Here is a 12676-nt window from a genome sequence, read left to right as displayed (position 1 = left end):
GTTTTTTTCCAATTGAAAATATAGTCAATCAAAAATCTTAAATAGTTTCTTTCAAAAACTTGATTAATTATTGTATCACCAAAGTAAATACTATTCAAATAATTTATAACAACACCAGTACGGCCAGAAATCATATAGTTAGTTTTACTAACATTGATACTTAAAGACTCAGACTATTGAATACATTTAGGTACAGCAGGACATCATTTGCGCGAACTGCGAGATCTAAAAGTTTTGCCTCTGCAATTGTTGTTGCCGTGTCGTCTGTAAATGTTCTTAGAACTGCACCAGGAAGATAAAATCTTAGCGTATCAACATATACTAAAAATAAAAGTGATCCCAGAACAGGTCCTTGTGGAACTTCACAATATACTTGTGATGCAGTACTTGTACTATCATTAATCACAACTCGCATTGATCTTCCATGCAAATAGGATCTAACCATTGAAGACAATCATCCCTGATACCCAAATAAAGTCTACACAGCAATAATTCAAAACCACCCATTTCGAAGGTCTTTTTAAAAAAATAAAAATTTTAACTGAATCTTTCCACTTTCAAATGCAATGTTGATATTATCAACAAATCAAACTGATTATTGCATAACATTACAAGGACTCAAGGTATTTAGTGGTCTATGCATGATTTTCTCAAACATTTTAGAAAATAAAGGTAGGATTGACATTGGGCTCCAATTAGTCATATCTTGCTTATTTCCTCCTTTGTGCAGTGGTATGACTCTTGCCTGCTTTGGAGCATTCGGAAATTGGCCTTTCGTCATTGAAAGATTAATCGAAAATATCAGAGATGGTAATAAAAAATATTCTACAGCCTTAAAAGCCTTAAGACTTAAGTTATTTATCCCGGTAGGATTATACTTAATTGTCTTAATAATATTATTTAAGTTCCAGTGTAATACAGGGCTCAATAACCATTCCTTTTCCAGACCCTCTTTCAGCAATGAAGCCTTCACCCACATTCACATCACTAGACTGAGCAATATCACTTTTAATTAAAGTCCCAATCTTTGAGAAATATTTACTAAACTCATCAGCATTATGTTTCTGCTCAGTCGCCCGTTTTCTTTCCACTAAAATTTCATCAATTTTTGCTTTTCTTACGTTCACCGTTCAGTACGTCAGTTATAGTTTGCCAGGTACCTTTCATATCACCAGCATTTTCTCTAAGGTTTTCAGAATAACAATTTCTGGCAGAGGATCTTAGAGAATTCACTAAGGTCCTCACTCGCTTTAAATTTTCTAAGTTTTCTTGCGTACTAAATTCCAGACACAAACGGTAAAGATTGTATCTTTCTTCAATACTTTCTATTATTGTAGCACTAATCCATGGTTTTCTCTGCTCTTTTTACTTTTCTTCAAAGTTTTTATCGGGCGACAAGAATCATAAACCGGTAAAAGAACATATAAAGACTTATCAAAAGCAACTGAAACATTTTCTTTTTCTTCTATAAGTTCATGCCATGATATACAACTAAGGGCCTCTTGAAATATTCCCAAATTAGCTGACTTAAGTTGCCTTGCCTTCATTTCCTCTTCACTCCCAGAATTTTCTCTACTCAAAGACTTGAATGAAAATTTTTGAGGAGATGATCAGAACCTGGTATTATCACGACATCACAAACACATTTAGAAATCAAACCATCAGGCACAAAAATACTGTCAATTAATGTTGCTGAATGATCAGTTATTCTAGTTGGAATTCCAGACGTGGGAAGATAGACGAAACCATCAAATTAAAAAATCAATATTCACCCACTAAGATTTAATAGGTTAAAATTAAATTCACCTGCATAAATGCAATCTAAATTACTCGCTCTTATTTGTGACATAAAACATTCAAAACCTTCAAAGAACTCCTCCGGAACAGCACCAGAAGGCTGGTACACCAAGCAAAACAGAATCTTTCTGTTTTCAAGATGCACAACTACCGTAACAGTTTCAATCTTACCTTCAATCCAAAAAGTCAAATCGTCCTTCTCCCTTTACCTTAGTCGAGCCTTCAGTATGAGAGCAAGTCCACCCCGCTGTATCACAGTTCTAGTTTTTGAAATCAAAGAATAATTCGGAAAAGAATGTGCGGAGAAGAACTGCGTCAAAACTGCTGGATCAGGTCAGTTTTCTCACCTACTTCCAATGATTTTCATTCAAGCTGTGAAAAGATTAGCAAGGCGGTAAAATGCTCAGGTAGATGGTCTCATACATTCATAGGGAGTTTAAAATGCCTTCGGTAATAACGAATTACATGCCGACGTAGAGACAAAAACTTCTCGTAGGAATTTAACACATGATGAATGTTTAAACAAAACTGAGTCTGTAACTTTGGTTGCAATACAAAGTAATGGGTTTGATCTCCGCTTGGTAATACAGGACTTGGTAAGAAGCAGAAGCTCTTTAAAGCAATTAAATAAAAAAAAACAAGTTTTTTTTAACGGGAAGTAAGGAGCGACATTAAAACTTAAAACGAACAGAAATTACTTCGTATATGATAGGGCTGCTTCCGGTACCTCAGCGCGAGGTTTTTCACGCTGAGTGGCCGAAAAACCTTATAAGGTACTGACGAGGGGGGATGTTCATGTTTTGCCCTTAAAGGAAGATCAAGGTCATGCAAGAACATATTTTTTTAAAACCCGTTGCTGGAAAGGGGTGCCATGCGTCCCTTATATATATATATATATATATATATATATATATATATATATATATATATATATATATATATATATATATATATATATATATATATATATATATATATATATATATATATATATATATATATATATATATATATATATATATATATATATATATATATATGGGGCGCATGGCACCCCTTGCCAGCAACGGGTTTTAAAAAAATATGTTCTTGCATGACCTTGATCTTCCTTTAAGTAGCCTACCATGTAGGCTATTCATCAGGGCAAAACATGAACACATAGTTCTTATTATTGCTTTTAAAAACATAAGATTCATCAGCTCTTTCCCCATCGGCATTTAAATATAACTGTGATAAATATTTTAACCAACTCCTTCGTCGTGAATTTCTGTATACGCTTACTTAACAGTATACATCCAAGATGCTATCCAAGATTTATCCAAGATGCTACCGACTATGCACCACATTGCGTTTATTTTGGAGGGTCACTTGGTCAGCCATGTGGGAGACACATCTACCAAGCTGTGCCTCTTCGTGCAGTGTCTGGTGCACTTCAGTCCCTCATGACCTGCGCCATCTCGGGCAAATAATTTTGAAAGTGGGTAACAACTCAAATTTATCAGTATAACACTGTACTCAGTGGTGTAATTTCGTCCAAATCCTTGTGGGGGGGCAAGTTGGAGCCAGTTTTTTTTTAAATCAAGTGAGAATGACAGTGGAAACTGAAAAATGAGCGATGTAGTAACAAAAAAGGTAAAGATATAATAAAGAAAACTGACCCGTTACTGTGGATTCTTGAATTATGCAGGCTTATCTTTGTTTTGACAGGATTTTTAGAGAAGCTAAATTTCGGCTAGGAGGAAACAAAGGTCTGGGGGTAAACTAAGGCCTAGGCAAACTTGCCCCCTTCCTCCATAGCAACTTAGTCCCCTGTTTTTACGGCCTGGCCATTATTAAAGCTGGTACTTATTGCTAAGCTATTAGTCGAGTTTTTTCTATTACTTTTCCCAGACATTATGAATAATACATAACTAGTCACTTTGTCTATAAATACTGAAAAGTTTCCAGATGAAGAAAAAAAAACCAGTTGTTTATAAAGTCGGGTTTGCTTAAGTAAGACATTTGGTTTCTAAATCATGTTAGCCAAAATTTATTGTTATGGCATTCATATTTTACAAATTATTTTGACTTTAATCTTGACTAGGAGCTTTTGGCCACCCAAGTAGCAACTGTAAGATTTTTTTAATTTCTCATATATCTGACTCAAGAAAAGACTATTGTCATACAAATCAGTCGGAGTCTCAATTTTTTCTCTCTTTCTAGTTCTTTCATACAATTTTATTTTTTTCAAGAAGTGACATATTTAAAAATTATTTATTAGGCTCTGAAATAAATGTAAATTTGATGATAACATCTTTTACAAAGTTTAGATTCTGTTTTGTTTTGGTGTCGCTATAGTTGTTTGATAGGCCTTATACGGACAAAAGTGGGCATGAGAAATGCCCATATTGTAAATATATATATATATATATATATATATATATATATATATATATATATATATATATATATATATATATATATACATATATATATATATATATATATATATATATATATATATATATATATATATATATATATATATATATATATATATATATATATATATATATATATATATATATATATATATATTGGATCTGGGGCTTACTAGTCATAGATTCATTATTAGTTTTCATTTGATTTGTTCTCGTTTAGTCTGAAGATGCATTACTTTGAAGTGCTAATTGATTGCTTTGAAGTGCATTGTTTGAAGTTGATTTTGAAGTTGCATTGCTTTGAAGTGCTAATTGTGTGATATGTTCTATTCTGACACTCCAAGCTTTGCTCTCCGTTGGCTCGAATAGAAATAAAACTTTTTCCTTTACCTTACCTTATAAGAAAAAGTAAAATAAATAAATGAGCTACATTGCAATCAGTGGCAACGCGATGCCTATAGTAAAAGCCATAACGCTTCAATGTTTTATAAAAAAAAAAAAAAATTCTCAGAGGTACTTCATTTGTAAGGGATGGTCGTATAAACTTTGGAGGGGACTCATTCGATTGGAAATCAGAAGTCTTAGTGCCTTTTTAAGAGTCAAAAGTGATCGTAGGACAACTAGCCCCCGCTCTTTTTTTCCCCCAATTGCATAAGATAAAATTTTTGAAATTGCCATTATGTTAAAAATAGTTCAAAGATCAAATAACAAAAACTCATGTCGAGATAACCCCCCTACCCCACCCCCCAACCCAGAGACAGGCGTTGTAATTTATTTCCTGGGGGCATATATAGTTCTTACGGAAGATATGCTTGTGTAAACTTCAGAGAGGGCTCATTTAATTGGCAGTATTTACACTTCTTCAATGTCAATCTTCATCTTCGTCATCAAAAAGCCATGGAAGTAGGGGAGTAGAATATATATATATATATATATATATATATATATATATATATATATATATATATATATATATATATATATATATATATATATTTATATATATATATATATATATATATATATATATATTTTTATATATATATATATATATATATATATCTATATATATAAAAATAAGTTGTCTGTCTGTGGATGGATGGATGGATGTGTCAGGTGACGTCACCTGAAAAAACTGGATTAGGTGACGTCAAAACTGAAAAAACTAAAAAAAGGCAAAAACTACAAAAAAAACTAAAAACTAATAAAAAAAATAAAAAAGCTAAAAAACTAAAAAAACTATAAAGGTAAAAACCAATAAAAAACTAAAAAAAAAACTGAAAAAACTAAAAAAAGGCAAAAACTACAAAAAAAACTAAAAACTAATAAAAAAAGTAAAAAAGCTAAAAAACTAAAAAAACTAAAAAAACTAAAAAAAGGTAAAAAACTAAAAAAAATAAAAAATAAAAAAAAAACTAAAAAAAAGGAAAAAACTGAAAAATAAGCTAAAATAAAGGTAAAAACCAATAAAAAACTAAAAAAAAAAGGAAAAAACTAATAAATGACGACACTCAAAGAGAAAGCGACCGGGACAAAAGGAATGTTCGATTAGCAATCAACAAAGCACCGGGACACAGGGAGTATAAATGACGACCAGGACATAAGTAAAAAAAAAAAAAAACTATCTATATATATAAAAATAAGTTGTCTGTGGATCTGTGGATCGTGGATCAGGTGACGTCACCTGAAAAAACTGGATCAGGTGACGTCAAAACTGAAAAAACTAAAAAAAAGGCAAAAACTACAAAAAAAAACTAAAAACTAATAAAAAAGCTAAAAAACTAAAAAAACTAAAAAAAAGGCAAAAACTACAAAAAAACTAAAAACTAATAAAAAAAATAAAAAAGCTAAAAAACTAAAAAAACTAAAAAAAGGTAAAAAACTAAAAAAACTAAAAACTAAAAAAAAACTAAAAAAGGTAAAAACTAAAAGAACTAAAAAAGAAAAAAATAAATGACGACACTCAAAGAGAAAGCGACCAGGACAAAAGGAATGTTCGATTAGCAATCAACAAAGCACCGGGACACAGGGAGTATAAATGACGACCAAGACACAAGTAAAAAAAAAAATTAACAAAACTAAAAAGAAGGTAAAAACTACAAAAAAACTAAAAAGAAAAAAAAACTAAAAACTAATAAAAAAACTAAAAAATCTAAAAATCTAAATAAACTAAAAAAGAAAAAAAAAGGAAAAAAATAAAGGAGAAAAACAAAACTAAAAAACGAATGTATATACAGACCGGGACACCGGGATACAAATGATGACCGGGACCCGGGACACAGGGAATATAAATGACGACCGGGACACAGGGACACAACTACAACGGGGACACCGGGGGAAACAGGGGGATAACCTGACAATCTATTTATATGCAAAGACAATGGGACAGCAAAGAATGTTGTATATTCGCAAGTTTTACGTAGTTAAAACCATATATATATATATATATCTATATTCACAGGTGGGACATAGGGACACAACTACAATGGCGCGTAACTATTATGGCGCGTAACGACTTACGCGCGCGGGGGGGCTTGGGGGGGGCGCGAAGCGCCCCCACCAACTAGGTGTTGGGGTGGCGCGAAGCGCCACCCCAACAGCTAGTATATATATATATATATATATATATATATATATATATATATATATATAGTATAATATAATATAAGGCAGCGCCATTCAGCAAGGGGCGCTCTCTATGGATGCCCACCATCAAATCATAACCACTAAAAACAACCCATTTTTAACGAATGCATGACATTATTGATAAAATCCAGCCATTAGATTATTCAGAGTTATTCTTCTCTCAAAAATTGAGAGAATTAATATTTTTTCACAAATTCTCTCATTTTCGAAGAAAAAAGGGAAGAAAACTCTTGTTTCAAAACTGACTCGTTCAACCCAACTTATTCTTTGACGAAGCTCCTTGACAGATATCGAGAAGATTATGAAATCAATCTTCTTAATAATTTTCTCAAATTATAGCTTCGTATTGTTTTGAGAAAATTATTCAACTTTTTCTATTATCTTTAACACCTTTTTATGCTGTTTGTGTTGTATTAGCCGAAATCATTCACTTGTTCTTTTTTTTTATTACAACTTGAAAATATTTTCTGCTTGGATCACGCTATTTTCCCATTTAGTATTTCACGCATATACAAAAGTAGTTTTCGTAAATATTTGAACAGTTTTTTAATTTTTCAGGCTCCATATGGGCGACAATTACCTTCGAATCCTTGGTGATAGCCTGTTTCAAGAACTAGATGGATTACAGGAGCTGCACCTCGAAAACAACTTGTTGGAGTATCTATCCGCAGAGGTGCTTCAACCACTCCGTTCCCTGCAGTACCTCCGACTTGATGGCAACATGTTCACTTTAGTCAGCTCATCAGTTTTTGCTTTTAGTTACAAGCTACAAATGTTAAACATTTCCAGGAATCCATGGTCTTGTGAATGTGAACTTCTGATGGAATTCAGTGATTGGTTGATTAAAAATGAAAAAATTGTTGTGTCAGCAAATACTCTCGTGTGTAATGAATTGGAGGTAATAATGAGCCAAAATAGAAGCTGCATAACAATAACATCATCATCTAAAACAATTATTGAGCATAATAGCTTCATGCCGCTGCTTATTACGACTCTCACAGCTTCAGCAATACTAATGACTTTAATCATAGTCTTATATTTTTACAGATATGATATTCGTGTCTGGGTCCACTCAAAGTATGGTATACGCTTGTTTGCAAAACGAGAACAAACATCTGAATTGTATAATTCGTTTGTTGCTTACAGCACAAAGGACGAACCATTCGTCATACAGACTTTAAAATCGAATTTGGAGTATGGTCACGGCTATAAGTTATGCCTTCAATATAGAGACTGCACTCCATCAACTGTGTTTGTCAGTGATTCAGTGTTGCAAGGTATTGAAAATAGTCAAAGAATTATGTTAATTCTTTCTGAACACTTTTTGAGCTCCGAATGGCAGAGACTCAAAGCTGTAATGCATCATATATTCAAGGCACGTCGCCGAAAACTAATAGTTGTAATAGTTGGTGATATAAAAATGAAAGACCTAGATCATGACTTGAAACTATATATGAAAACAAGTGCTAAGCTAGTATGGGGTGAAAGTAGGTTTTGGGAAAAGTTGAGGTATGAGTTAGTAGATGTGACGAAAAGGAGGAGGTGTACCCCTAGCTTGCCAATACCTCCTGTTCCAAATGAAGTAATAGATTTGTCTCATTATACCGCACCGCCATTATAAAACTGCCAGTAAACACTTTTTATTGCAGTGCGTCGTACTAGAAAGTCAGTTTGAGATAGTTTAGGTTCGACAGCGAGTTCAGTGTCTTGGTGTTACATCTTTTATTTATTTATATTTTAAAACAGTTACCAATTGAAACGGTGAATATTTTGAATATTTTACATTGATATTCTAAGTTTTAAATATTTTAAAGGTAGGGTTTTTCGAAATTGCGCATTTCTTTAACTTATTTTGAATTATGCTGCCAAGTTTTTGTTTAAAAGGTAAAGTTAACTTTGGCATAGTAAAAAAGGGAAAATTTGATTTTTCCATAGAGTTGACAAACATAGTTTTGTATCCAAGTTTTAGAAACAGTTAATGTTTTTTCCAAAATGTGTGAAGTCTCGTTTATAACGGTAAATTTCATCTTTATAATACCAAGATTGCCAGTTCCAAAAATAACCCCTAATCTTGACTTGAGAATCATTTCTGATAAAATCCTCGTAAAATCACTGAAGTATGGGTATATACAAAAAAAATAATAAGAGAATGAAATAAAATCATTGTCGTTTGGATTTTTCTCATCTCGTCAGATTTTTTCATGTTTTATTTTATCTTTTTGACAAGACATCACACCATCGATAACATGACTTTTTTCGCTTCGAACTGGTTTTAAGTTGAATGATACCATGGGTAATGCCTATGTTTAATTTGGGGCAATTTCAAACGTAACGATTTTGACCTTCAAACCAAAAAAAAACACAAAAAGTTGTTTACTTTGGCACCACAATACTTATTGCAGAAAAGAGTAACCTAGAATATGAAAAACTTTGTGCAAAAGTTATCAGGTATTATTATAGGAAAAATCACTAAGAAAAAAACAGGTAGGAAAATCAATAGAAGCGTTGAAAAACTCTAGAAGTGGCAACCCCGTAAATAACTGAGTACTAAAAGGAAATCTCTTCACCTCTAGCAGACCCTTAAGGAAAAGCATGTAATGACAGACAGGAGCTAATGACGCAGTAATTACCCTAAACCATTTCCAGTGAAAATATTAGTGACACTTTTTTGTTTCACAAAATTAAGAATTTCTATTTTACAACCCTAAAGTATAATACTGCCAGAAAGTGGCGTAACTAGGGAGGAGTTGGATGGGAAATGACCTTCCTTTCAGGTATTATGCTAGGGGTGATGCGTCAATTCCCAAGCGAACTTGAAGGAATGAAAATTCGACTTTTGGCATTGGGGGGTTTTAAAAAAAATACCAAGTACCAAATCCTTCTATTCAGAGTCCTGAACAATCAAGTAGAGTTTCCACATTTATTTAAAACGTTTTGAAGCTGTTTTTTTTTAGCTATATGGCCGTGTATCAACCATTGGCGTAGTGACAGGCAGGGGTGGGGATCTCAGATTAATAAGCCAACCAGCCTTGAGCCTCTAAAAGGGGCCCCAAAAATGGGATGGAAATGTTTGTTGAACTTGGGAACTTCAATTTCAACTCAATTTTTCAACCACGTGGTGCCCAAGCTAGTTAGACCACTTCTGCTAGATCAAGAAATTGTCAGGGCAATTTTGTGTTCTTTTTTTACTCATTCATCGTGCAGCCGATTATGTTGAAATATTGTTGAATCTCTTCCAGTGCAATTATTCAAAAATATCCTAAAACTAGTAATTCCTTCAAATTTCTTTGGTATTCAAATGAACGTTTGTGTTTTTATTTTGAACTATACTTAGTAGTACCAAATCATGTCTTTTACAATCAAACTCGTGCCGTCTGTGCTTACAGAAACCCAGATAGTACTTAAATGAATGTTTCTAATCTTTATTTACTTTCAAAATTTAAACTCTTCTCCAAATGATATTCAACACGACCCTTTGGGCATTTTTAACTTTTTTTTACAATCTAAACTGCATCTCCCGTCTGCAAGTCCAAAGTCCGTCTGCACGCTAGATTCTTTGCACTCCCCTCTAGACCAGGAAAAAGCTTTTTGGAGTATTTTGCCGGTTTTCTTTTCATTAAAATGATTGGAATACTGAAAAACTCCTCCCTGGATTTTAAAAAGAAACATTCCGGCGACCCTCCCCCTAAATTTTTGTAAATTAATGCCACTACCATTGGAAAAGGCTGGAGTAGTTGCCCACGACGTTGAGGCCAATCTTTCGCTTCGTCCTTCATAGATACAAAAAAAGCCTAAAATACAACAGAGCAGCACAGCAGAACTATTTAGAAGATGTGCAGCTTATCATACATTTTTTGTTTGGCTGTCGCTGTGAATTATGCCTAAAAATGTTCTAAAATTTAATTAGGGTAAGAAGTAATGTCATGGTAATTACAGTACATTTCGCGAAACACAGTACTTTTAAAGATTTTGAAGATGAGCTGCTTGTTTATTACATATTCAGATTTTTATTAAATATTGTCTTGTTTCAACAGGAAAATAAAATACTTTAGCAAAGGCTTAAACGTATATGTCAAGGAAGGAAAGACCATTCTTGCGCATGGGTATGTTAAAACAAGCGTATCATGGTCGGAAGTAAAGCAAAAGTAAGTTTATTACATGTTTTAGCTCACTTAGACTAATTAGTAAAAATTCAGTCTTTCTAAACTGTTCACTGTTTATTAAACTATTTCTTAAACTCGTTTTATTTCACATATTGGGATAAAAATTATGAAGTTATTACCGCTGATATTAGTATTGCTGGCCCTGGAAAATTTTCTAAAAAAAAGAGTCTGGTAAGTAATATCATAATGGTATTAACAATTTACGTAGTTAAGAACTTTTCTATAGCTTACTGATTATTTCTGGGGGAGGGGGAGATAAGTTACAATGAGTTTTTGCTTTACTGGCATATAAAAAGGGTCTTATTTGTGCAGAGGGTTATGGGTTTTCTATTGGACAGTGAAGCCTTTTTAAGCTCCCCCTCTTCTTCTCCAAATGCTTTGTTTCAAATGCTAAAATGTTTAAATCAAAATACTAATAATAAATGTGAAGCATTATGAAAACCATGGCGTAATTAAAAATTATAAAATTGCATATTACAAAACTCTAGGACGTATAACAATTTCTTTCATTACATGTTGTATCTACGACGCGTAATTAATAGTTAAATTTAATTAGCTGAGAAAGAAAACTGTTTTGCATAACCTTTTGTTGTCTAAGCTTAATTAGTGGAAACTCACAAAGTACTTAGTATGGATTGCATCTTAAACTAACACAGTGTTTGGATCATCATGTCGAGCGCCGTTCACGTAATTAATTACTAATTAAAGATAGGATATTCAGCACGGTTTTCCAAGAAACAATTTTTAAATTTTCTTGATTAAATACTGTGCATAAAAAGTGTGTTGCGTTTTTTCTTAGACTGCTTAGTAAAGGATATACGAGAAAAAATATGCGCAAATGTACACAAAATATAATATACACAAACGAGCGTGCATGGGCACAAGGACGTACATTCTTAGAAACTGAATGATGTCAAACACACTGACATACACACACCATCACATACGCGCAAACCTAATAAACCAAAAAACCATTTGAATGCAGCATAGACCAATATACGGGTGTGAACACGCATATGGATGTAAATGCACCAACTTACATACCACGCTTACATACACGTAATGTTAGGACAAACAGTCATTACATCATGGGAAGATCAATAATGTCAACCAGCCCAATAGCCTCGAAGACCCTCAATTCAGATCATTTTGTTAATAATGAAGACGTTCTTTAAAAAATAAATAAATAAATAAAAAAAACACTGTTTTTGTTATATAGTCACCTGCAAAAAGATGAAAATCTTGGTAAAAAGTAAACCGTCATTAAAATATTATCGACTAATAGACTTAAATTGTGTTTTAACCGTTTCCAAACACAATTATTAGCGTATAAAAGAATCCAAATATCTGACAACGTCTCCTGACTTAGATAGTTTGCGTAGATATATCTTAATCAATCTGTGATATCCGGGGAAATTGGACAGGTATGTTTCAATATCTCATTGTTGCAATATTCCGGTGTATCTGAGACAATCCCCGTGTACTTGAGTTTTACCCTTCTTCGGTATTTAAATTGTTATTTTTTTCTTTTATAGTCTTGCTTATTTTAGAAATTTACTTCGAGATATTCACAGATGTAGAAAGTATTCCATGAAATGATCATCGAAAGCGTTTTCCAATCTTTTCTAAAAGAAAAAAGGAAACTTTGAT

At 32.8% G+C, this 12676-nt stretch overlaps 1 protein-coding gene across 1 annotated transcript in view; it reads left to right on the top strand.

The window, feature by feature from the left end:
* LOC136037191 (toll-like receptor Tollo) overlaps positions 1–12192 on the top strand; it is a 112411-nt gene extending 100219 nt beyond the window's left edge. Inside the window, exon 2 of the mRNA XM_065719769.1 lies at positions 7422–12192. Within this exon, the coding sequence (XP_065575841.1) occupies positions 7422–8484 (1063 nt within the window). The 3' untranslated portion in view covers positions 8485–12192. The remainder of the gene's footprint in view (positions 1–7421) is intronic.
* Positions 12193–12676: the final 484 nt, after the last annotated feature.

The sequence above is a fragment of the Artemia franciscana genome, chromosome 2, assembly GCF_032884065.1.
Source record: "Artemia franciscana chromosome 2, ASM3288406v1, whole genome shotgun sequence".
NCBI classification, from domain to species: Eukaryota; Metazoa; Arthropoda; class Branchiopoda; order Anostraca; family Artemiidae; genus Artemia; species Artemia franciscana.
Note: the sequence above shows the minus strand (reverse complement) of the source record. Positions and strands in the feature narration are given on the sequence as shown.